Source organism: Pezoporus occidentalis, unplaced genomic scaffold, assembly GCF_034315485.1.
Source record: "Pezoporus occidentalis ecotype Australia unplaced genomic scaffold, CSIRO_AGI_Poc_V1 ctg417, whole genome shotgun sequence".
NCBI lineage: Eukaryota > Metazoa > Chordata > Aves > Psittaciformes > Psittacidae > Pezoporus > Pezoporus occidentalis.
The window spans coordinates 3,408-26,365 of NW_026915744.1; the positions used below are offsets into that span (position 1 = coordinate 3,408).

Here is a 22,958-nt window from a genome sequence, read left to right on the forward strand (position 1 = left end):
TTCTAGTCGAGTTACAAAGGAGGAGCTGGAATTGCTCTGGGCTGCCTCTGCTTATCTCTTCTGGCCTCAATTACATTTACCATATGTTGGAGGCAGGCAGGGATTGAGTCGGGAAAGGGCTGGAACAGAGAGCAGGATCCTGCCTGTTGCAGCAGCAGGGACTCTGTGAAACCCACCCTGCCATCTGAGAAGGATCAACTGGGACCTTATGGAGCTTGAGACCCCTTCAGCACCAACTGCTTGGTGGGTGCAGAGCCCTGGTGTTGGGGTGAGGAAGCGGTGGAGAGGCTGTCGGCGCATGTGGAAGCCCCAGAACCATCTGGATGCTCTCCTTCAGCGTGCAGAGCAGAACACTACCAGTTTACAAGGCCAAATCTTGAGGTGTTTGATGTTCTTCCACTTGGGAAAAGGCACGTTGTGCCACCAGAGGGAAGTGCTTCCGAGTAGGAAGCTGAGGGAGGAGGTAAAGCAGCTTTGGTGGGAGGTGCCAGGCCACGCACGGGGCTCCTTAGGAATATCAAAGGCTCAGATGAGGCCTTTACAAACAAACTGAGACCCTGCCATTCCCCCTGAACCCTACTGAGAAGCTGCTCTGCAGAGGAACAGCTCCGTGTCACTTCCTTCCCTGGCCTGAAAGAGGAAATTCCTCTCTCCTTAATAAAAGGATCATCTGTCCTGCTCCAGAGACCTCGGGTCTGGCCAGCCCCTGGTTAAATACCTGTTGGAAGGCCCTGGCAAAGGCGTCGAAGCCCCATGTCCTGCTGAACAAAGCCCTTTGCTATCAGCCCTTTCCACGCTGTGGGAAGGGCACAGAGGTGGCATTCCAGTGTCCCACCGCCCTCCCAGGGAAGAGCTTCTGCCTAAGAGCTCATCTCAGCCTCCCCTCTGGCAGGTTAAAGCCATTCCCCTTGGCCTGTGCCAATTTTCCAAGGTTTTCCTGGTGCCTTCCAGCACCTTGCTTAATTCTTTGTCTCTCAGGTCGGGAAAAGAGCCCTCTTGGAGAGGCAGCATGGATGTGCTTAGGCCAACTCGCAGCTCTTGCCCTCCCCTTGTGCACGCTCAGGCTGCTGGCCCATGGCTTCAGCCCCTCCCCACGACCACACCAGCTCCTCCCTCTGTGTAGGAAGGAGACCACAGCTTTTGGGTTGGAGCTGATGGAAACAGTGTGTGCTCAGAGCCTGCCCCGGCCCCTCGGAGCCGGGGAGATGAAAACCTTGGAAGCCCTCCTCGCCCAGAATCGAGGGCTGTTAATGGAGCTCTATGTGCAGAGCACTCCCCCCGGCGGACCTGGGGGCGGGGGTTGATGTCATCCTCAGTTTCTTGATGGCTTTTTCCACTCTCCTCTTTAGAAATGGCATCAGATGTTTCCTCGCTGGGCGCAGGCGTCAGCACCGGGACCACTGGAGGGGCCCAGGCTGGAGGAGCCATCGTGCAGAGAGCACCCAAGAGGCGGCCTGGGTGAGCGTGGCCTGGGGCTAGGGGGGGGAAATCACTGGGGGGAGGTTTGGGGGTGTGTGGGGGGTGCATTTCTGAGAGAACATTGCTCTCTTCATGGGGAAATTCAGCTACTTCTAAGCACAGAAGTTTCCTGGTTCCTGCAGGTGAGTTGCATCCAGTTCCTTCGCATCGTAGTGGTACCCATAAAAAGAGGGGGTTAAAGAGCTGAGTTGCATGAGGAGAAGAGGGTTCCCCACCAAACACTGAGAGTGGAGCAGGAGTCACTGAAGCAGTGAGACCAGTTGCTGCAGGAGAGGTAGAGGAACAGAGAATGGGAATGTTGGAGCCTTACTTTCAGGGAGAGGAGGATGGGGGAAGCTGCCATGTGCTTGTAGGCAAATGCCTTTGCAAATGGAAGGGATCTCGAGTGGCTGCTCTGAAATTCCTGCACAAGAAAGTTCCTCTTTCATCTTAACGCTATTCCAAAGCTCTCCCTGCTCCCCCCTGTCACTCACCCTCTGTCCTTCACCCCCTGATGCTCCCATTGCTCGTTCCCCACACTCTATTGACAGTGCTGCCTCCACACCCTGCTTTTCCATCCTGTTCCTCTGTCCTCCCACAGGCACTTGTCAGGAATGGGGGGGGGGGGGGGAGGTGCCCCTGTCAGAGCAAACACTGTGACGTGTCTGCATTCACCAGGTCACCAGCCTGAACTTTAAACTCTTCAAGGGTTTTGTCCTCCTCTGGTGTTTTGGTTTCTAATGCAGCTGATCCAGTCTGGGAATGCTCCATCTGATGGCTCCCTCCAGCAGTGAGGACTGGTTGTAACAGCCTTGTGGGCTTCAGGTCACTGCTGAGAGATTCAGAGCTTTTGGAACAGGAGGTGATGCAGTGGGTGCTTCAAGTGGGCTTTTCTCTCAGTTCACCCATTCTCTTGCTCTGCTTCTGATGGACAAAGGAAGCTCCCTTCTGACCTCTGTGGGTTGCTCTGAGTCAGCCCCTGGGTTTATTTAAATCTTCCTTTCCAGAACCAGCTGCATCCCTGTAGGGACAGAGAGAAAAACAACCTGTAAAGGAGGAACTGCTTGGTTAAGAGTGATCCTTTTGCTTCTGTTTTTCAGGTTGGATTTTGATGATGATGGAGAAGGGAACAGTAAATTCCTCAGGTGAGGAGAACATTCCTGCTGTGTGTGTGCATCCCCCTCTGGAGCAGGAGCTCGATGTCCATGTGCCTTTTCCTGCCAGCAGCACACAGGGAGTCAGGGGAGGCTGAAGGAGGCTCCACTTCCTTAAACTCTTCCCTTTCTCCATCCTTGCAGCTGATGCCAAAGCAAAGCTGCTGTGCACATGGGGCTGAGTGCAGGGAGGGGATCCCAGCACTCCTTTGGGATTCAGTCTCCATCTGGAGCCTCCCTGGTAGCTCCCGCAGCAAGAGGAGGTTGGCTGAAGGACCAAGGCCTGGGTTGAGGTGGTGGTGTAGAGCTCCAGGATGATGTTGCTGTGTTCAGTAGCAGCAGCTCAGAAGGTTAAATCCTTTCCATGCACTGGTTGTCCCAGCACTGCACTGTGGAGCACTGCTGCTGCCCAGTGATGGGAGAGCCAGAAGCCTCCTGCCCAAGCAGCTTATTGGGACACCAGGATGCTGCTGAGCTCTTGTTGGTGCCTCAGACCCGTTTTTGCTTCATTCTCATGTGGTGGAAGGATGCTTCAGTTCCAGAGCCAGCCTGGCAGGGCAGCAAGTGGCTCCTCTCATGATCCATATGGAGCACAGAAGAGTTGGAAGATCTCATGTTGTGTATTTGTAGTCTCACTACATGCTTTAGGACAACTCCAGTGATAGTGGGGGCCCATCCATGTGTCACAGTCTCTTAAAGGTGACTGCAGGGTGGCTTTGAGGTGACACTAGTCCAGTAGGATCTACCTACCAAGACTTTGGGCTTGGCTTGGGCTAGAGTGTAATTGAGCCCATTTCTTTGTGTGAGCCTATTCCTGAGTGTGATGCCAGTGTCCTTGATGGGAATGTGATGTGGAAAACTTCATCAAGGGAATAAAACAATCAAACTGTGGTCTTTTAACTAGATAAATGAAGGGTTCTGGGCTGCCCACATGCAGTGGAGTTTGCCTTTTGGGTACCAGCCCTTCTTGGGGTGATGTATTAAGCCTTGTTCTTCTCTCAGTGGCTTTGGAAGTGTCACCAGTGTAAGAGCTCTTCTTCCTCTCCCCTTTCAGATGTGATGATGACCCGATGCCAAACGATAAAGAGAGATTTGCCAGGTAAGAGCCTGCTGGGATGCAGTCATGAAGCAGCTCAATGTGAGAGAGATCCTGCAGCACCCTTCTCATCAGCAGTTAGGTTTCCTCTCTTGGAAGTAAAGTGCTCCAAAGGGATCAGATCCTTTCCTTGATGGTTTGGGGACTGGCTCATTGAGTGGGATGAAATGACATTCCTCTTCTCCAACATTTCTTTCAGCTCTTGCCTTGGACTCCCCTTTTCTCCTGCTCAAGGAACTTGCTGAGATTCAGTTTCTTGCTCTCACCTGAACAGGGTTTCCTGGCACATGCTGTGGGTTGTGTCTGGGGGAGTTCCTCGAGCTCAGAGTAACATCACAGGCAGTGTTTCAGCTCTCGGTATCTACTTGTTGGTGTTTGAAAGTCCCCCCCCCCAGCACTGGCACTGCCCTCATGGTGGTTTTTCAGCTTTCTGGAGCCTCTGGAACTCAAATCTAACCATTCCACAGCTTTATTTTGTGTTGGTGTGGAAGATGGGAGGTTCTTGGTGTGTATCTGGGCTCTGTAAATGCCAGAATGTCCCCTCAGTGTGAAGTCACCTTGTGCCATGTCGGTACCAACAGAAAGAAATGAGGAAATGCAGAGTGATACAGGCCAAGACACCGCTTAAGGAAAGCAGAGGAGCTCTCCATGCAGAGAGGCCAGAAAAGGGCAGAACTGAGGATTCCAGGTTGCTGTTACCTGCCAAAGGGCTGGCAGGGACTTAGCTGGGAACCAGAGGGACAGCAGCCCCTGTGCCCTGTGATCCCCCTGCTTAATACACATGTGGGTGAGGCCAGGAGTGAGTAAAGGAACAAACCAACCCAGTTCTGGGTGTGTTGGAATGTGGGCATTATCCTGGCACTTAACTCCCTTGGGCAACAAGGGTGGTGGCAGGAGATGGGAGCAGCCAGTGGTGTGAGTGTGACACCCCAAGAGGAGCCGCAGGCTCCCCTCTGCCCCTGGGCTGCCCATGGCTCTCCATCCTGCTCCTCACACATCAGGCAGACCCCCTTTTTCACTGCATCCTTCCCTGCCTCCTTTTCCACTGCATCCTTCCCTGCCTCCTTTTCCACTGCATCCTTCCCAGCCCCCTTTTCCACTGCATCCTTCTCTGCCTCCTTTTCCTCTGCATCCTCCCCTGCCTCCTTTTCCTCTGCATCCTCCCCTGCCTCCTTTTCCTCTGCATCCTCCCCTGCCTCCTTTTGCAGTGCATCCTCCCCTGCCTCCTTTTGCAGTGCATCCTCCCCTGCCTCCTTTTGCAGTGCATCCTTCCCTGCCTCCTTTTGCAGTGCATCCTTCCCTGCTTCCTTTTCCACTGCATCCTTCCCTGCCTCCTTTTCCACTGCATCCTTCCCTGCCTTCTTTTCCAGTGCTCTCTTCCCAGCCCTCCTTTTGGAGTGCATCCTTCCCTGCCTTCTTTTCCAGTGCATCCTTCCCTGCCTCCTTTTCCACTGCATCCTTCCCTGCCTTCTTTTCCAGTGCATCCTTCCCTGCCTTCTTTTCCAGTGCATCCTTCCCTGCCTTCTTTTCCAGTGCATCCTTCCCTGCCTTCTTTTCCAGTGCATCCTTCCCAGCCTCCTTTTCCAGTGCATCCATCCCAGCCTCCTTTTCCAGTGCTCTCTTCCCAGCCTTCCTCTTCCAGTGCATCCTTCCCTCCTCAAATGGTTTGAGTCAAAAACGAGAAGTGAATATGACTCCTTTGTTATTGCACTAAATCCCATTGGAAATGGAAGGGGAACACAACCACCTCCTGTACTCCATGAACCCACTAAGGATTTAGATGCTCGGCCTCTGCCTTACTGTGCACATGTGGTACCTTCTCCTTTCCTGGGGTAGCTTTTGTTGGGTAGTTTTCCAGCCCTCAAGGAGGAAAACTGCCCCTCAGCCTCTGCAAACCAAGGTTTGCACATTCCTCCTCCCTGGAAGCTGGGAGTGCAGCTGGTGGGAATGGGGGTGATGTTCCCAACCTCAGTGTGCTCCTCACGGGTGTTTCTACAGCAGCATTGCAGGAGTGCATGGTGGTGGCTGTGAACATGCCCCTCTTTGGGTGTTTGGGGTTGGGTTTCTTTGCTTCTCTTATCAAAGCAACTATGGGGTTCTCTTCTGATTACCTGAAAGGAGCAGTTTGTGGCTGGGGCCCTCCTTCCCTGTTCTGCATTTAACCTTCTAATCCTACACAGAGTAAGTGGCACCTCAGTGCAACCCAGAGCTGCCCTTTGCCTGTCTGATAGCCTTGGTAAGCTGAAGGATTCCAACCCTCCAGAGATGGCAGTGTCCTGTGCAATGCTGCAGACTACTGAGTGCTTGGGTTTCTGGAGCTGCTCCTCTGCCAAGCAGCCATGGCCAGAGGCTGGTTTCCTCCTGCATCTTCCCATTTTCCAGTTCTTTTTTCCATTTTAGCTTAGCTCACTGATTTTATTTTTAGGTCTGATGATGAGCAGAGCTCAGCGGATAAGGAGAGACTTGCCAGGTAGGAGAATGGAGATTTCCAGCATGGACAAGCAGAGTATTTCCTTTCCTCAATGTTTCCTAGGCATCCCTTCTCTCTTGTTGTTTCCCCCTTCCCTTCCTTCCCTCCTCTTCTGCAGTAGAGGACTTAAAGCTGAACAGACTCCTGGAAGTGGCTGTGTGATTGGAATGAGGAGGGGAAAGGCATTTATCCCCCTTGTGGGAATGTCTCTGGGGAATACACAGAGGGATTTGTTTGCCAAGGACCTCAGGGCAGAGTGGTTTGGCCACGGCTTTCACTGAGTGCTGTAGCTTTGCTAACCTGTGCTAAACACAGTTCCTCCTGTGCTGGCGCCGGGTGCCAAAGGGCCTCTTCTCGCCTGGGTAAGGTTTGTTGCAGGAATGCTGCTGTTCCAACAAAACAGGGCTGGAAAAGCACCAATTCAGTTTGTTCCACCCCAGAAAACCTTCCAGGTGAGGTGTGGGCCTGCTGGGCAGCTTCAGGCTTCCTGAAAACAGGATTTCCTCCAAGTTCCTCTTTGTAACTGAGGAGGGGCTGTAGCTGGAGTGACCAAAGCAGTCACCTTGGTCCCATTACCACACGTGGGCCTGGTTGGGATGGGTGTTGGGGAGCTGCATCCCTCCAGCAGCAAAACACCAGCTCCAAGTGCACCCAAAACCAAAGCTGTTCAAGTCAGCACTAAGGGTTCTGCTGCTGTTTGCTGCAGAGCTGAGGGTGGAGATCTCTGAAGGGTGGCTCCTTTTGTGCCTCCCCACCTTCTCTGTGGCTTCTTAGAGCTGTTTCTCCCCTGAAGGGCTAAAGAGACTGTCTTAGGTGCTGAGAATGCCCCCATTCTGTGCAGTTTCTTGCCTGTGGCTGGTTTTAAACCAAACCAGAACCCCCCAGCTGCAGGATGGCATAGCTTAAATGCTTGAGGGGATGAGGAAACCCGAGGTGGGACCTATGGACACAGCAAGCAGCAGTGCTTTGGGGTTTCTCCTTCCCCACGAGCTGGTTGTCACTGGCGTGTGAGAGCCTGTAGTAAAGATGTTTGGCAATGGGGCAAGTCCAAGGTCTGGGGGGTTTCCCAGTAGTTTTTGTAGTGAAGGTGGTGGCTTCGTTTCCCACTTGGAGAAGCTGCACTAAAGGTGAGTGTGGTCATTGAAGCACTTCTTTTTCCTGAGTAGCAGTTTCCTACAGCGAGGAGCAGGTCACTGAATGCTGGCACCCACCTGGTAGTAGCTGCTCACTTTGTGGTTATCCTCTTGAATTCACTTGCTTGGCTGTGTTCCTTCCAACACTTCCACCTCATTTCAGTTCCCACCATGTGCTTCCTTGCATCTGATGCTTCCTTCTGCATAGGAAACCTGGCTTTGGAGTTCTCTTTGGAAAAACCCACCTTAGCGACCCAGTTAAACCACATCCACTGGGGAGAAATGAACCAAGACTAACCAGATCTCATCTCTTGGGGTTGGTGGGGACTGTGCCCTGTGGGCAGACATGTGAAGAACCTTCTTGAGGGCTGTGAGGGCAGCATTGGTCATGGGGCTTCTGTAGAGGTGGTCTGCCCACACTGGCCTTGGTCTGTGTAGAAGTGGGGTGTGTATCTGCTCTAAAGCTGTCCCTCCTGGCCATGAGTGTAGAAGCCTTGAGGTAACTGAGAAGTAGCTTCATAAAAGCACTGCAAGGGGAGACTCCTGTGCTGTACCTTAGGTGCCCATGTCGTAGCTGCAGCCCTGGCCTCCTGCTATGGTTACTGGAGACAAGGGTGCCTGAAGGGTGCTGGTGGAGGGGATTGGCTTCAGCATCCCAGGCCAAGCAGTGGGTGGGATGTGTCTCCCAGTGCTGTTCAAAGCAGGAGTGAGGCGAAGCCACTTGGGAGAGCAGAGGCTCGAAGGAGCCCTTGGCTTACCGCAGCCTGATGGAGTCCATGGGGGAGCTGCTGCTTGGCTGCAGCAGCTCAGCCTTGCTCGAGGCCTTCCCCAGGGAGTGAGGTGGTTCCAGTGAGGCCCTTGCCTGCAGCACAGCCCCAGGGTAGAGACTTCTCCTTGCACTCGTTCCTCTGTGCACGCCCAGCATGCGAGGCGCTTGCGGCCCCTCTAACTCCTGACGCGTCTCTTGTGCTCTGTGCTCTTGCCGTGGGGGCATGGCTGAGGCCTGTGGCCTCTTGGTGATTCCTCTTCCTTTTCCTCCTCCCTGGCTTCTTGCAGGGAGAACCACAGCGAGATCGAGCGCAGGAGGAGGAACAAGATGACTGCCTACATCACCGAGCTTTCGGACATGGTGCCCACGTGCAGCGCCCTGGCGCGCAAGCCGGACAAGCTGACCATCCTACGCATGGCTGTGTCCCACATGAAGTCCCTGCGGGGCACGGGCAACACCTCCACTGATGGCACCTACAAACCCTCCTTTCTCACTGACCAGGTCTTGGCTTGATGCTGCTTTGGGGGGAATCAGAGAATGGGTTGGGTTGGAAAGGACCTTGAGATCATCCAGTCCCAACCCCTGCCATGGGCAAGGACACCTTCCATTAGAACAGGCTGTGTCAAGCCACATCCAACCTGGCCTTGAACACTGCCAGGGATGGGGCATTTACCACTTTAGGCAACTGTGCCAGGGCCTCGCCATCCTCACAGGGAAGAACTTCCCTATCTCCAACCTAAATCCCCCCTGTTCCACTCTGAACCCATCACCCCTTGTCCTGTCGCTCCAGTCCCTGATGCAGGTCCCTCTCCAGCATCCTTGTAGCCCCCTTCAGACACTGGAAGCTGCTCTGAGCTCTCCACGCAGCTTCTCTTCTCCAGGCCGAGCAGCCCCAATGTCCTCAGCCTGGCTCCTATGGGAGCTGCTCCAGCCCCTGCTCATCCTCGTGGCCTCCTCTGCCCTTGTTCCAGCAGCTCCATGTCCCTTTTATGCTGGGGACCCCAGAACTGCACCCAGTGCTGCAAGTAGAGGGGCAGCATCTCCTGCAATAAGGGGGGAATCAGACTGTGGGTGGGGGACAGAGAGGCACCCAGGGTGGGTTTAGAGGGTGTCAGTGCTTGGAGTGAAGCACGTGTCTCTGTCTGTGAATGCAGGAGCTCAAACACCTCATCCTGGAGGCCGCCGATGGCTTCCTCTTCATCGTGTCCTGTGAGACAGGGAGGGTGGTTTACGTCTCTGACTCCGTGACTCCCGTCCTGAACCAGCCCCAGTCGGAGTGGTTTGGCAGCACCCTCTATGACCAAGTGCATCCGGATGACGTGGGCAAGCTGAGGGAGCAGCTCTCCACGTCGGAGAACGCCCTGACAGGTAACGCAGCCTGGGCTGGGATTGCCAGGGGTGGGTGTGTGGAAGCCTGCGGAGGGCTTGGATTAAAACCTTGCCTTTGTAGAAGGAACCAAACCCTGGTGCCTTTCTAACAAGGATCCTGCAGCCCCCCCTGAGAGTGCATCTAAAGGTACCACTGGTGACACTTGTGTCTTGCTAGTCCCCAATGCGTTGCCTGGTGCCTGTGCTGCTGAAGGCCTCGTGCTGCAGCAGCATTTTGCTTTCTCTTCTGTCCTCAGGTCGCATCCTGGATTTGAAGACGGGGACTGTCAAGAAGGAAGGGCAGCAATCCATGAGGATGTGCATGGGCTCACGGAGATCCTTCATCTGCAGAATGAGGTGAGGAAGAGATGCCCTGATCTCATCGGAGCCTGAAGCTGAGCTTGCTCCCTGGCCCCTTCGTGCTCTTATTTCAGCTCATTCTGACCCAGACATGGTATTACATGGCTGAGCTCTCCACACAGTGCTAGCACACAAGCTCTTGAGCTATCTCTTTGCCCTAAGATAGCTCTCAAGACTTGTGGCAGAAGATCCAGTTCCAAGTCACAGTTTGGTTTGACCCCATGTGTCCCTTGAAGTCTGTAGAATGAGGTGGTGGAGATGCAAAGATTCATCCCCGTTTATAGATAGGCTTATACCTCTCTTACTGAGGATTGTCAGAGAGTGTTGATGTTGGCCAAGGAAGATAAAAGCCTTTCCCCTTGGATTTCTCCTCCTGGCACAGGTGTGGCAACAGCTCCGTGGATCCAGTCTCTGTGAATCGTCTCAGCTTCATGAGGAATCGCTGCAGGTAAATGGTACAAGAGTTAGAGGCAAACCTCTGTCATCAGAGTGCTGGGGCCACAGAAGAGCTTAGATCTGCTGGGAGAGGAGCTGAAGTGCCAGATAATCCTGGGGAAGGTTATCATGGAATTCTGGAATGGTTTGTGTTGGAAGGGACCTTGAAGCTCATCTAAAGCCATGGGCAGGGACACCTCACATTAGACCAGATTGCTCCAAGCCCCATCCATCCTGGCCTTGAACACTTCCAAGTGTTCTTATCCCAAGCTTTACAATCAGTTGAACACAAGTGTCCTTTACACTGGTGCTGTTGGGCTCTTTTTAACTTGAAGCAGACAGATTCCAGCCTATTCTGTCCTTGAACCTCCTGCATTTCCATGAAGTCTTTGTCCTTTTTTTCACTCTTTTTTTGACTCCAAGTAGAAACCTTGCCTCCCCTTCCCTCAGTTTAAGACAGAGCATAACCAAACTCTTTCTCTCTCCCAAGGAATGGCTTAGGGGCAGCAAAGGATGGCGAGCCTCACTACGTCGTGGTGCACTGCACGGGTTATATCAAGGCCTGGCCCCCTGCAGGTAACAACTTCCCTCGCTTGGGGCTGGTTTGAAGTCTAAAGTTGTCCATTCTGGGGCATGGAGGTGCCAGCAAATGCTTTGCACATGTATCTGCCACTTGTTAGGTACCACTTTTAGTTTCAGTTTGAGCTGATGGTTGCAGATGGTTGGGTCAGAGATCGATGATACTGATGAAGGTGGCAATAACATCACCCCTCTGACCTGCTGGCTTGTGCTGACAGAGATCTTCAACCCTTCTGGTGATAAAAGCAGGAGGAGACAACTTAACTTCCCAAATTCCTCCATGGGAAAGGCTGTTGAGTTACAGAACAGGGTGGGAGATGCACCGAGGGCAGAGCTGAGTGCCTGTTTCTTCTGAAATGAGCAGTTTCTCACCTGCTGGGTGCTTTTGCCTCTCCCCTCTCAGGTGTTTCACTGCCTGATGATGACCCAGACGCTGGCCAGGGCAGCAAATTTTGCCTTGTGGCTATTGGCAGGCTCCAGGTGAGTGGCATATTCCAACACCTCGACATTGCCTTGTCCTCAGAGTGCCCAGAGTTCAGCTGATGTGCGTGAAGATGCTTCCTGATGGCCCCAGATCCGCCTGCAGGGTCAGGAGGAAGCAGCTCCCCCGGGTTCACTGACACCATCCTGGTCTCCCCTCGCAGGTCACAAGCTCCCCCAACTGCACAGACATGAACAACGTTTGTCAGCCCACAGAGTTCATCTCCCGGCACAACACCGAGGGCATTTTTACCTTCATAGATCACAGATGTGTGGCCACGGTTGGTTACCAGCCGCAGGTGAGATGATCCAGCAGCATCCTCAGCATTAACTGCTGCTCAGATTGACTTCTCCTTCCTGCCTGTCTTGTACAGCACAGCCCTGCCTGGCTAACACATGCCCAGGGCCTAAACCAGACGTGCTTCTTCCCCAGCAGTTGTGGTTTCATGTGCTTCTCTAAGTGCTTTGATCCTTGGGAGGATGGGGGGCTCTGGCTTATGTCAAACCTCAATTAGGAGCAGTTTGGTCTCCAGTTGAGTTCAAGATCTAACGTTAGGCACTGTTGTGCTTCTCTTTAAAACACAGCGTGCCCGTTCCTGGGCTTGCTTTGTGCACCAGTGTCCTGGGTTCAGCACAACCAGTGATTTGGGGATGGGGGCAGCTGTACCTACCTGTCCAACGGGGAAGTGCTGGGGGATCTGCTGCAGCTCAGCTGCCCTTGTCTCTTCCCAATTCTTTCCCAATTAGGAACTTCTGGGGAAAGACATTGTGGATTTCTGCCACCCAGAAGACCAACAGCTTTTGCGGGACAGCTTCCAGCAGGTACAGCTCTTCGGCTCCCCCTTTGCATGCAGTGTGGTGCCCAGTCTTGGTGCTTGCAAAGCAGTGACATGGATTGGAAAAGCAAGAGTAAAACTCGACTTTAGAGCTTGCAGTTGCAGTCACGGAACTGCACATGTGCAAAGCACACCAGAAGCATCTGATGTCTAACTGTTGCGTTCGTCCTCTGGCTGCTAGTCCAGTCTGCTTTTAGGGCCAGAGCCGTGGCTACAAAGGGCTTCTGGGAACCACTGGCTCATCTCTAGGGCCCAGCCCAGTGCTGCACAACTCGAGGTGGAGCTGATTTCCTTGCCCTGTTGTCGTTACTCTTATTTCTGAGGGCCTTGGACTTGTGGCAGGGCAGGTAAGGCTGCCCCTGTGCTTTCATGACTCCAGAAAGTAGCTGCTCATATCCATTTGTCCAAATAGAATCAGAAGCAAGAGCATGTGCGTCATTTGCTGAAGGCTTTTTCATACATCTCACCAGGGCAAAGAGATAAAGGGAAAGGCAAAAAGGGGACGTTGGATTCTCCTCCCATATCATTCAGGAAGAGCTGGAAGTACCGTTTAGCTGAGGAAGAGCAAGAGATGGTCCTGAGGCTTCGAGGCAGAGGGTGTCAGGGGTGTTAGGGGGGTGGCTCAGCAGCAGGTTGCTCTTCAACACCTTCTTTTATCAGGTCCTACTGATGGCATTACGTTTTTTTAGGTGGTGAAGTTAAAAGGCCAGGTTCTGTCAGTCATGTTCCGATTCCGATCCAAAAACCGGGAATGGCTCTGGATGAGAACCAGCTCCTTTACCTTCCAGAACCCCTACTCGGATGAAATTGAGTACATCATCTGTACCAACACCAACGTCAAGTATGTACATGGAAATGACTTGCCGAGCACCAGTGATAGCACCCAACCTGAGGGGACCTTGGCCCAGGGTGACCAGCAGCACAGGACAGCAGGAGCTTTGGCCTCTCCCCTCACCCTGGGGAATTCCTGGAGGAATTGCTCTCTTCCTGGGCTGTGGCAGGCTCTAGAGGCCTAGATACACCTCTCCTGTGGCTGTGTTGGTTGTAGGGCTTAGCAAGCTGCCAAAGCTCATCTCCAGCAATGCCTTCTTTAGTTCTGGTTTCTGGAGCAGGTCTCCTCTGTGTGTGATGGCACTCAGAGCTCATAGGAGTGAAGTCTGCCTCTGGATGTAGCTCCAGGGCTCCTGGGACAGTCCTGCTCCATGGAATGGCTTTTCACATAAGCAGGGCTGATGCAGCTCGTGGTAGGAAGTGAACACTGTTTCCTTCCCTGCTGTAGCCTCAGAACTGAGCTGCAGTGGGGAGGCTGCTTTCATTGCTGCTCTCTTCTTTTCCCCCTCTTGGCTGTTCTGGTGGGTTGGTGCTTCTCCTTTGGGACTGTCAGAGCCAAGCAAGCTCCAGGCCCCTCACAGAAGAGCAGCAACTGAAACAAGGCAAAATAAGAAGGAAAGCCAAGTGCCTGCACGTGACTGAGAGGTGTAGATGGGGTCTGTCCAGCCAGCAAAGCAGGCTACGCTGCCTGTGGGCAAGGCAGGGTCCTAGAGGGCAGGGAGCATTTCTGCCCTTCCTGCAGCTGGCAAGCTGCTGCTTTCCCATGGGAAAGGATGAAGAGTTGAGCAGTGACAAATCCCTTTGGCTTTACAGAACCTGAGTCCAAGTGCAGGGCTGAAACCTGATGCAGGTCTGCCACAGGCCTTCATCCCAGTCCTGGGCTTAGAGAGATCTCTTTGACCTCATCCATTCCACACACATCCATTCCCACATCCATGCTATGCCTTGGAAAGCACTGTGTAAGCTCAGAGCAGCAGCAGCCTGTGCCTTTGGGGTGCAGTTTGTCTTTGCTGGGTTGTCGGTGTTGTCTCATCTTCAAGCTCAGGTGCTCCTGAAGCAGCAGCAGCAAAAGAGCTGTTGGGAAAACGCTGGATTTCTGTTCCTTTCTTGTGGGAGTTCAGCATTTACTGACTTCTGACAGGGACAGAAGAGCATAAAGAACTCCACCAATGTCTTGGGCTTGAAACCTAAAGCTGCTGGTGGTCTCTGGAGTGGCTGACATAGAGCTGAATGCAAAACCTCAGGGGGGTTGAGGTTCCTACAGCCTTTGCTTGTGCTTTAAGGAGGATGCAGCTCTGGCCATGCTCCTGGTGTAGGCTATTAACTGCTCCCTGCTCAGTGGGAGGGTGCAGAGCCCAGCCCAGGAGCATTGCATTCCATGAACCCCCCTTGCAGAGACCGTGGAGCCTGGGTGGAAGGATCCTTGGCTCCAACAGGCTTTGCAAGAGCAAAGCTTCCCGTCCCATCCGCGCCGGGCGCGTTGTGCACGCAGCAGCCAAGTGTTTCCTTTCCTTTGGTGTATTTTACAGTCTCTTTGTTCTTTTGTCTTTCTCTCTTTGCTTTGAAGGAACTCGAGCCAGGAGTCTCGGCCTGCCCTGTCCAGCTCCCTGCAGAGGCCCCAGCTGGGCCAGGCTGTCAGCCTTCCCCTGGAGATGGGCACAGCACAGCTGCCCGCAAGGTCAGGAGGTGCTCAGCTCCTTTTCCCATGCCTCTCATGCTGATTCTGCCCTCCTCTCCGATAGCCTTCCTACCCACACTGTCCTCTCTGCAGCACTCGCCTCCTCTGCCTGGTGAATCAGTGCTGTAACCACAGAGGAGCTGTTCCCTTGGCAATGGCTTTGAGCAGCCGGTGCTCTCCTGTTACAGACGCTTTCTATTTTAGGCAGCAGCAGCCCCCCCAGCAGCCAGAGCTGGAAGTGGTCCCAGGAAGAGAAAGCCTGGCTGGGTACGACCACTCGCAGGTAAATCCCCACCAGCTTTGCTTTACTCCTCCTTAGCTAAATACCCTTTCACTGGGGTGGCCACACCAACGTGACTTGAGGCTGCTGAGGGTTTGGAGAGGGAAGTGCTCTGCCTTGGATCTCCTTGCTGGGTTCTGATCTGCCCCTGTGGCATCCTCTCTGCTGTGCCCCCCCCCTTGGTGGTGCCAGCCCTGAATGGCTCCCAGTGAAACACATAGGGAGCCAGGGAGCAGCCAGCAGCCCCTTTCCTGTGAGGGCTTCTCCATCCAGGCTGCAAGGGGGCTGATGTGCTTGAGGTACAGAGAGCTCACATGTAACCTGCTCCAGGTTCCTGTCCAGCCTGTGACTGCTGCGGGCCCGGAGCACAGCAAGCCCTTGGAGAAGGCTGAGAGCCTCTTTAACCAGGAGAGGGACCCAAGGTTCAGCGAGATCTACAGCAGCATCAGTACAGGTAGGGGGGGCTCTGCCAGGGCACATGGTGTCTTCATCCGGTTTCAGCTTCAATCTGGGTGCGCTTTCCTCCTTCCTCAGTCACCCAGAGCAGCTCTGGGCGCAGGGGCTCAGCGTGGCTGGGATGTGGCAGCCCAGGTCTTGCACAGTGGTGCTGCTCATGCCACTGCGTGGAATGGCTTTAACCTGCCTGAGGGGAGACGGAGATGAGCTCTTAGGCAGAAGCTCTTCCCTGGGAGGGTGCTGAGGCGCTGGCACAGGGTGCCCAGAGAAGCTGTGGCTGCCCCATCCCTGGCAGTGCTCAAGGCCAGGTTGGACACAGGGCTTTGGAGCATCCTGCTCCAGTGGAAGGGGTCCCTGCCTATGGCTTTAGATGAGCTTTAAGCTCCCTTCCAACCCAAACCATTCCAGGATTCCATATGCTGCTGTGGCAGGGAGCTGTCCTGCAGCTGGGGAAGGAGGGGGTGCGAAGGTGTCTCCTGCTCTTTTCCGTCTTTGATTCTTACTGTGTGTCCCTAGAGAGCAGTTCTCTGTCCCTGGTGTGAGTGCAGCGGCTGCTCGAAGCCCAGAGGACCTTAACCCGAGTTTATTTGCAAATGGAGAGGAAATCAAATTAAAGAGGCTTTTACAAAACCATCTGGAGCAGGAGCGGTCACGTTTGCTTTGGCTCCCAGCAGTTTCCCTTCACACGAGCTCCTGCAGCTGAATCTGTCCCTGTTCCTGCTGCTGAGGCCTCCTCAGCCCTGAAGTGACTCCCCCTCTCTCCCCAGACCAGAGCAAAGCTGTTCCTGCCAGCACAGTGCCTGCCAACCAGCCCCTCTTCAGCCAGGGAAACACCTTCACCCCATCGAGACCTGCTGAGAACTTCAGGTGAGGCTTTGGTACCCTTCTGAACGGCCTCCTGGTAACTCGGGCTTGTCCTGTGCTTGTCCCTGTCCTGGTTGTGTGTCCTGCAGCTGCTGAGTGTTCCCAGGCTCTCTGTGTGCCAGTGATGGGCCATAAACGTGTTCCTTTGTCGTGGGCATAGGAAGTACAGAGGGAATACATCCGGACATCACTTTGTTTTGGGTGCTGGGGGTGAGAAGGGCTCCTGCCTCTTGGACATGTGGAGGCTGAACCCTGAAAGCTGAGCCTTGCCCACAAGCCCTCAGTGCTTTGTTAGTCCCTGGTTATGGTTGGACTTGATGACCTGCAAGGTCTTTTCCAAGCTGGTTGATTCCATGATTCTGTTGTACAGGGGCAGTGCGATGGGCACTGAAACCATGTTTCTGGGCTCATCTTCCCCCCCAGTAACAGGCCCAGGGGTGGTGTTTGTGCCTTTTCCCTCCCGTTTGGGATACGAGTGTCTCAGGGTGCCTCTTGTCCCGCAGGAGCAGCAGCATGGGCCCTCCTGTGAACATCATTCAGCAGCAGCCCTCCTCAGCGGGCCGGATCTTAGCCCAGATCTCGCGCCACTCCAACCCAGCTCAGGTCAGCGGAACCAACTGGGCTCCAGGGACACGGCCGGTGTTCACACCCCAGGTAGTGCCTGAGCCCTTGGTGCAGGCCCCGGGTCCCTGCTCTGGTACAGACCCTGCTTGCCACCACAAACGGACCTGCTTTAGCTCCACAGCTGAGTGATGGAGCGGTGCTGTGTGCCTGGGTGCTTCCCCTTGGGGCCAGTCCAGCAACTTGTGACCCTCGCTAAGATGAGGTTCCAAATGCATCTCTCCTCTTCCTCTCCTGTTTCGTGTTCTTTCCCAGCAAGTGGCATCCCAGACAGTGAAGACTCGACCCCCTTCCTTCAGCATGGGGACTTTCCAAGGCACCCCATCCTCCTTCAGCCCCATGGCAGCGCCTGGCTCCACGGCTTCCCCTACAGGGGCTGCGTACCCGAACCTTGCCAGCCGTGGCACAGGCTTCAGTGAGTACAGCTCGGGGTTCTGGGTGCAACAGGATCCCCTTGGAGGAGAGCTGGGAGCCTGGGTGGGAAATGCTCCCCATCGTTTCCTTGTGTATGCTGGGAATGCTGGAATGTAGCAGGCAGAGCAGAGCAGACAGGGAGAATCTCCTCCCTCGACCTGCTTTAGAAGAGAAGGCTCAGGGGGGACCTGATGGCTCCCTACAACTGCCTGACAGGAGGATGGAGCCAGGAGGGGCTGGGCTCTGCTCCCAAGGGATGGGACAAGAGGAAACGGCCTCAAGCTGCACCAGGGCAGGGTTAGATGGAGCTGAGCAACAATTCCTGCCCCAAAGGGTGCTCAGGCATTGGAACAAGCTGCCCAGGGCAGGGCTGCAGGCACCGGCCCTGCAAGTGTTCACACACTTTGTAGAGGCCCATGGCTTAGTGGTGGCCTTGGCAGTGCTTGGGAACAGTTGGACTGGAGGAGCTTACAGCTCTTTTCCACCCCGGTTGATCCCCTGATGCTGTGCTGGGGATGCAGCCCGGCACACACACTGATGGCTCCTGTTGAGCCTCTCATCCCTCAACACCCCAAACCCCCCTTGCCCTATGAAGCCCCATCCCTGGGCCGGGGATGACGCGCTCCCTGTGCTCTGTTCCAGCCCCGGAGGCCGCGCAGGCCCCGGCACCGTTCCCGGCGCGGGCGGCCGAAGGCGTTGGGATGTGGCCGCAGTGGCAGGGGCAGCACCACGGCGCGGCGCCCGGCGAGCAGCACGTGCAGCAGCCGCAGCCCAGCCAGCCCGAGGTGTTCCCGGTAAGAGCCGGCTCCTGCCGCAGCCTCCGGAGCGGGGCAGAGGGGCTCGGGCCGTGGGGGAAAAGGGTCTTTGCTGCCCAAGGAGGGGCAGTGCCTCAGGTGCTGGAGCTTCATCCTGAGGCCTGGAGGTGTTTAAGGAAGGAGCTGTATGGTCCCTATAGGGGGACCATAGGTGGTGTATAAGGGAGGAGGTGTATGGTCCCTATAGGGCAGGCTGGTGGTGTATAAGGGAGGAGGTGTATGGTCCCTATAGGGCAGGCTGGTGGTGTGTAAGGGAGGAGGTGTATGGTCCCTATAGGGCAGGCTGGTGGTGTATAAGGGAGGAGGTGTATGGTCCCCATAGGGCAGGCTGGTGGTGTATAAGGGAGGAGCTGTATGGTCCCTATAGGGCAGGCTGGTGGTGTATAAGGGAGGAGGTGTATGGTCCCCATAGGGCAGGCTGGTGGTGTATAAGGGAGGAGGTGTATGGTCCCTATAGGGCAGGCTGGTGGTGTATAAGGGAGGAGGTGTATGGTCCCTATAGGGCAGGCTGGTGGTGTGTAAGGGAGGAGGTGTATGGTCCCCATAGGGCAGGCTGGTGGTGTATAAGGGAGGAGGTGTATATGGGAGGAGGTGTATAAGGGAGGAGGTGTATGGTCCCTATAGGGCAGGCTGGTGGTGTATAAGGGAGGAGCTGTATGGTCCCTATAGGGCAGGCTGGTGGTGTATAAGGGAGGAGCTGTATGGTCCCTATAGGGCAGGCTGGTGGTGTATAAGGGAGGAGGTGTATGGTCCCCATAGGGCAGGCTGGTGGTGTATAAGGGAGGAGGTGTATGGTCCCCATAGGGCAGGCTGGTGGTGTATAAGGGAGGAGGTGTATATGGGAGGAGGTGTATAAGGGAGGAGGTGTATGGTCCCTATAGGGCAGGCTGGAGGTGTATAAGGAAGGAGCTGTATAGATCCTATAGGGCAGGGTGGAGGTGTATAAGGGAGGAGGTGTATGGATCCTTTAAGACAGGCTGGCGGTGTATAAGGAAGGAGCTGTATAGACCCTGTAGGGCAGGCTGGAAGTGTATGAGGAAGGAGGCGTATAGACCCTATAGGGCAGGCTGAAGTGTATAAGGAAGGAGGTGTATAGACGCTATAGGGCAGGCTGGAGATGTATAAGGGAGGAGGTGTATAGACCCCATAGGCAGGCTGGAGGTGTATAAGGAAGGAGCTGTATAGACCCTACGGGGCAGGATGGAGGTGTATAAGGGTGGAACTGTATAGACCCTATAGGGCAGGCTGGAGGTGTATAAGGAAGCAGGTCTGTAGACCCTATAGGGCAGGCTGGAGGTGTATAAGGAAGCAGGTCTGTAGACCCTATAGGGCAGGCTGGAGGTGTATAAGGAAGGAGGTCTGTAGACCCTATAGGGCAGGCTGGAGGTGTATAAGGAAGCAGGTCTGTAGACCCTATAGGGCAGGCCAGAGGTCTGTAGGGTAGGCTGGAGATCTATAGGGCAGTCCAGAGGTCTGTAAGGCAGGCCAGAGGTCTATAACGTGGGCTGGAGGTGTATAGTGCAGGATGGAGGTCTATAAAGTGGGCTGGAGGTCCAGAGGGCTGGAGAATTGGAGGGCTGGAAGACTGGAGATCCATAGGTCTGGAGGACTGGAGGTCCAGAGAGCAGGAGGGCTGGGGAACCAGAGGTCTGGAGGTCCAGAGAGCAGGAGAACTGGAGGTCCAGAGGGCTGGAGGAACAAAGGGCTAGAGGGCTGGAGGTCCAGAGGACTGGAGGTCCAAAGGAGGAGAACCAGAGGGCTGGAGGACCAGACGACTGGAGGTCCAAAGGAGGAGAACCAGAGGACTGGAGGTCCAAAGGAGGAGAACCAGAGGGCTGGAGGACTGGATTTCTGGAGAGCTGGAGGGCCAGAGGGCTGCAAGACTGGAGGGTTGGAAGTCCAGAGATCTGGAGGGCCAGGGGTCCAGAGGGCTGTAGGCCTGGAGGTCCAGATGGCTGGAGGTTTGTAGCAGGCTGGAAGTGCAGAGGACCAGAGGGCTGGAGGACCAGATTGCTGGAGGGCTGGAGGCCCCCAGGGTTATAGTTCCAGAGAGCTGGAGGTCCAGAAGACTGGAGGATGAGAGGGCTGGAGGACCAGGGAGTTGGAGGTCCAGAGGGCTGGAGGAACAGGGAAATGGAGGACCAGAGGGATGGAGGTCCAGAGGGATGGAGGAGCAGGGAAATGGAGGACCAGAGGGATGGAGATCCAGATTGTTGGAGGACTGGAGGTCCCCAGGGTTAGAGCTCCAGAGGGACCAGAGAGCTGGAGGGGCAGAGGTCTGGAGGAGTGGGTATTGAGAGGACTGTAGATCCAAAGGGCTGGAGAACTGGAGGTCCAGATGGCTGGAGGACCAGAGGGCCGGAGGTCCAGAGCACCAGAGGGCTGGAGGACCAGGGGACTGCAGGTTCATAGTGTGGGAGAACTGGAGGAACAGAGGGTGGGCGAACCAGAGAGCTGGAGGACTTGAGAACCAGAGGGCTGGAGGTTTGGAGGTCCATAGGGCTGGAAGGCTGAGGCCTCATTCTTGTGAAAGCCCAGCAGAGCTGATCCTTGGGTGTGTGATGCTCTGCTCCAGCTGCTCTCTCCCTGTATCCCACAGGACATGCTGACCATGCTGGGAGAGCAAGGACCCAACTACAACAACGAGGAGTTCCCGGAGCTCAACATCTTCCCGTCCTTCTCAGAGTAGAGCCAGGCCTGGGGAGCTCACCCCAGCCCCGTGTCCCAGCCAGGGCTTTGTCTCCAAGGCCTCTGAACTCTGAACACTTCCTGCCTTCTGGAAGTGAAGCTCCACCATGGAGGAAGCTTGGCAGGAGGAGGAGATGCTGGTGAGGTTGTGGGCACCTGCCCTGTGTGGTGCTGGCAGTGGGGACTGGTCTGGAGGCCTCAGGACTGGAATGGTGCCGGAGCTCACCAAAGCCCCGCGGTTCCTCACGCTGGGCTGGTCGGAGGGGTTCCTGTCTGGATCACAGACAAAGCCCTCCAAGTTCCAAGGTGGCTTTTCCTGTTTTTATTTCAACCTTCTATACCCTGCCTCTCTTTTCTATAAAACACAAAGTATTGTAACTTTTCCAGTATTGGAAGAAGCTCTTCCAAGTGTTAATCCATGTGGAACTCGATCCCAGAGGATGCTTGAGTAAGAGCCCGTGTCCAAAGCAGCTCCTCACTGGAGGAGCTCTCCTTGGAGGGTTGTTCCCAAAGCTCTGAGGAGCTTTAGATGCTCCCACGTTGGTGGGTGGTTGGATTCCATCTCTCCTGTGAACTGTGCAATGAGTTTGGGCCTCGGAGTCGGTGTCGCCATCGACTCCCTTGGGCCCGGTTGTGCCGGGAATGACGGGATAGTTCCGAGCCATAAAGCTGTTGTATCTCCAGAGCTTTGGTCTTGCTGCATCACTCCTGCAGCGGGTTCCTGTGCTGCCAGCTGTCATGGTCAGCTTGGTGGGGGGCAGTGGAACTGCTCTGCGTGGGTAGTGGGGTTCCACCGCATGGAGATCCAGGTCCTCACCTTCCTGCTGGAGCTGAGCAGGGCCTCGCTGAGGAGCTGGTTTTCCCTCTCATCACTGTCTCCTTAAAGGCAAATTCCTGCCTTGTGCTGACCCTGTTGCCAAATCCTGGGATGGAGGCAGCTGAGGCAGGTGGGAATGGGAAGATGGAGGCTTTATATCCATCACCTTCAGTTTAAACCTTCCGATCTTGTGGCAGGAAGAAATGGGGGGCAAATCTTGCTCTCCTCAGGCTCCACACTTGGATTCCTGCTGCCAGGGCAAGCCTGGCTTCCATTCCAATAGGAAAACTTGCTCATTGCGGAGTTGAACGTGGAAGGAAACTTGGCACAAGCGCAGCAGGGGAAGGACAAGCAGCATTCCTGAAGCCTGGCTGCATACTTTTCCCTCCTCCCTGCGTGTCAGTGGGGCTGAGAGCCCCTGCTGGCCAGGAGGGGCTGCTCTGCTGCTGTGGGAAGAGGAGAGGCTGTGCTGGATGCTCCCACAGCAGCTTTTGGTACCGTCCAACCCCTCCATCGTGTTCCTGCTCATGGAGGGTGATGCTTGTAGTGACCTGGAGAGGCTTCTCTTGGGGTGGAGCAGAAAACTTCCGTTTTTTTCCACTTTTTCTCCTGTTTTTATTGGAAAACTAAGATTTGAAGTTGTTTTTTCCTCATTTCCAACCCCACTTCCAAATGTAGCCATGGGAAGGTGGAAACCTCCCATTCAGGAGTTTGGAACCATCCTGTGTTCCCCCTGCCTGCCCTTTAATCCAGGGAATCTGCTACCAGCAGTAACACGATGGCCTCTCATTGCCTGTCCCATCCCAGTGCCAGGTTCTGGAGTTATCCCAGGCATGGAGGCGTGTGTTTGGGAAGCAGCAAGGTGCTTCCTGCGTGCTCATCCCCAGGCCGAGCTGTGCCGTGCTCCGGTGTGGGATCCCTTCCCAACGGATGCAGGATGGAGCAGCCCTCGCCTGCCCAAGGAGGAGGCAGGTTCCCATTTCTACAGCCCTCAAGCCCTGGAGGAGGTGACCTTTGGGGAGCTGCAGCTCTGGTGCTCTCTGCAGTGATGTCCTTCAGCTCCAGCTCTGCCCAGGGCACCAGAACCTCTTCTTCCTCCTCGTGTGGGCCCCAGACTCCCTCTCGCTGCAGCACTTGGTGATGGTTCCATGGGGCAGAGATCTCACAACAGAGATTTCCCTTGGCAAAGCTCAGCCTCATTCCTGCCTCCTCCCTCCCTGTGCCATGGCTATGGGGTACCCTGGATCCCCATCCTTCACCTAACAGCAATACTGGGAGCCCTGGGTGCTCCATCCCTGGGTGCTCCCTCCCTTCTTCCCCGTCTTGGGTACTTGAATGGTTGTTGGGGCTGCTCAG

The 22,958-nt window shown here is 55.0% G+C and overlaps 1 protein-coding gene across 6 annotated transcripts; it reads left to right on the top strand.

Moving 5' to 3' along the window:
* The first annotated feature begins 1,217 nt into the window (after positions 1 to 1,217).
* ARNT (aryl hydrocarbon receptor nuclear translocator) lies at positions 1,218 to 21,468 on the top strand. 6 transcript variants are annotated; one of them, XM_062634147.1, is made up of 22 exons: positions 1,223 to 1,458; positions 2,559 to 2,603; positions 3,667 to 3,711; positions 6,134 to 6,178; positions 8,368 to 8,581; positions 9,235 to 9,448; positions 9,531 to 9,596; positions 9,706 to 9,805; positions 10,191 to 10,256; positions 10,734 to 10,819; positions 11,226 to 11,302; positions 11,467 to 11,601; positions 12,050 to 12,124; positions 12,828 to 12,979; positions 14,537 to 14,647; positions 14,852 to 14,930; positions 15,258 to 15,381; positions 16,151 to 16,250; positions 16,751 to 16,850; positions 17,124 to 17,283; positions 17,925 to 18,076; positions 20,697 to 21,468. In XM_062634147.1, the coding sequence occupies exons 1-22, from the start codon at positions 1,352 to 1,354 to the stop codon at positions 20,784 to 20,786; spliced, it is 2,343 nt and encodes a 780-aa protein (XP_062490131.1). In that variant the 5' UTR covers positions 1,223 to 1,351; the 3' UTR covers positions 20,787 to 21,468. The 6 variants fall into 6 exon arrangements, with proteins under 6 accessions (XP_062490134.1, XP_062490131.1, XP_062490130.1 ...); XM_062634145.1 differs by having other exon boundaries at positions 1,227 to 1,458; positions 16,751 to 16,901; XM_062634146.1 differs by lacking the exon at positions 6,134 to 6,178 and having other exon boundaries at positions 1,226 to 1,458; positions 16,751 to 16,901.
* The last annotated feature ends 1,490 nt before the right edge of the window (positions 21,469 to 22,958 follow it).

Excerpts from the sequence above, each read along its gene's own strand:
- ARNT (XM_062634145.1), top strand. The coding sequence starts at position 1,352 with ATGGCATCAGATGTTTCCTCGCTGGGCGCAGGCGTCAGCACCGGGACC. Across the intron at positions 15,382-16,150 it reads CTACAGCAGCATCAGTACAG|ACCAGAGCAAAGCTGTTCCT; the intron begins GTAGGGGGGGCT and ends CTCTCTCCCCAG. Across the intron at positions 16,902-17,123 it reads GGCCGGTGTTCACACCCCAG|CAAGTGGCATCCCAGACAGT; the intron begins GTAGTGCCTGAG and ends GTTCTTTCCCAG.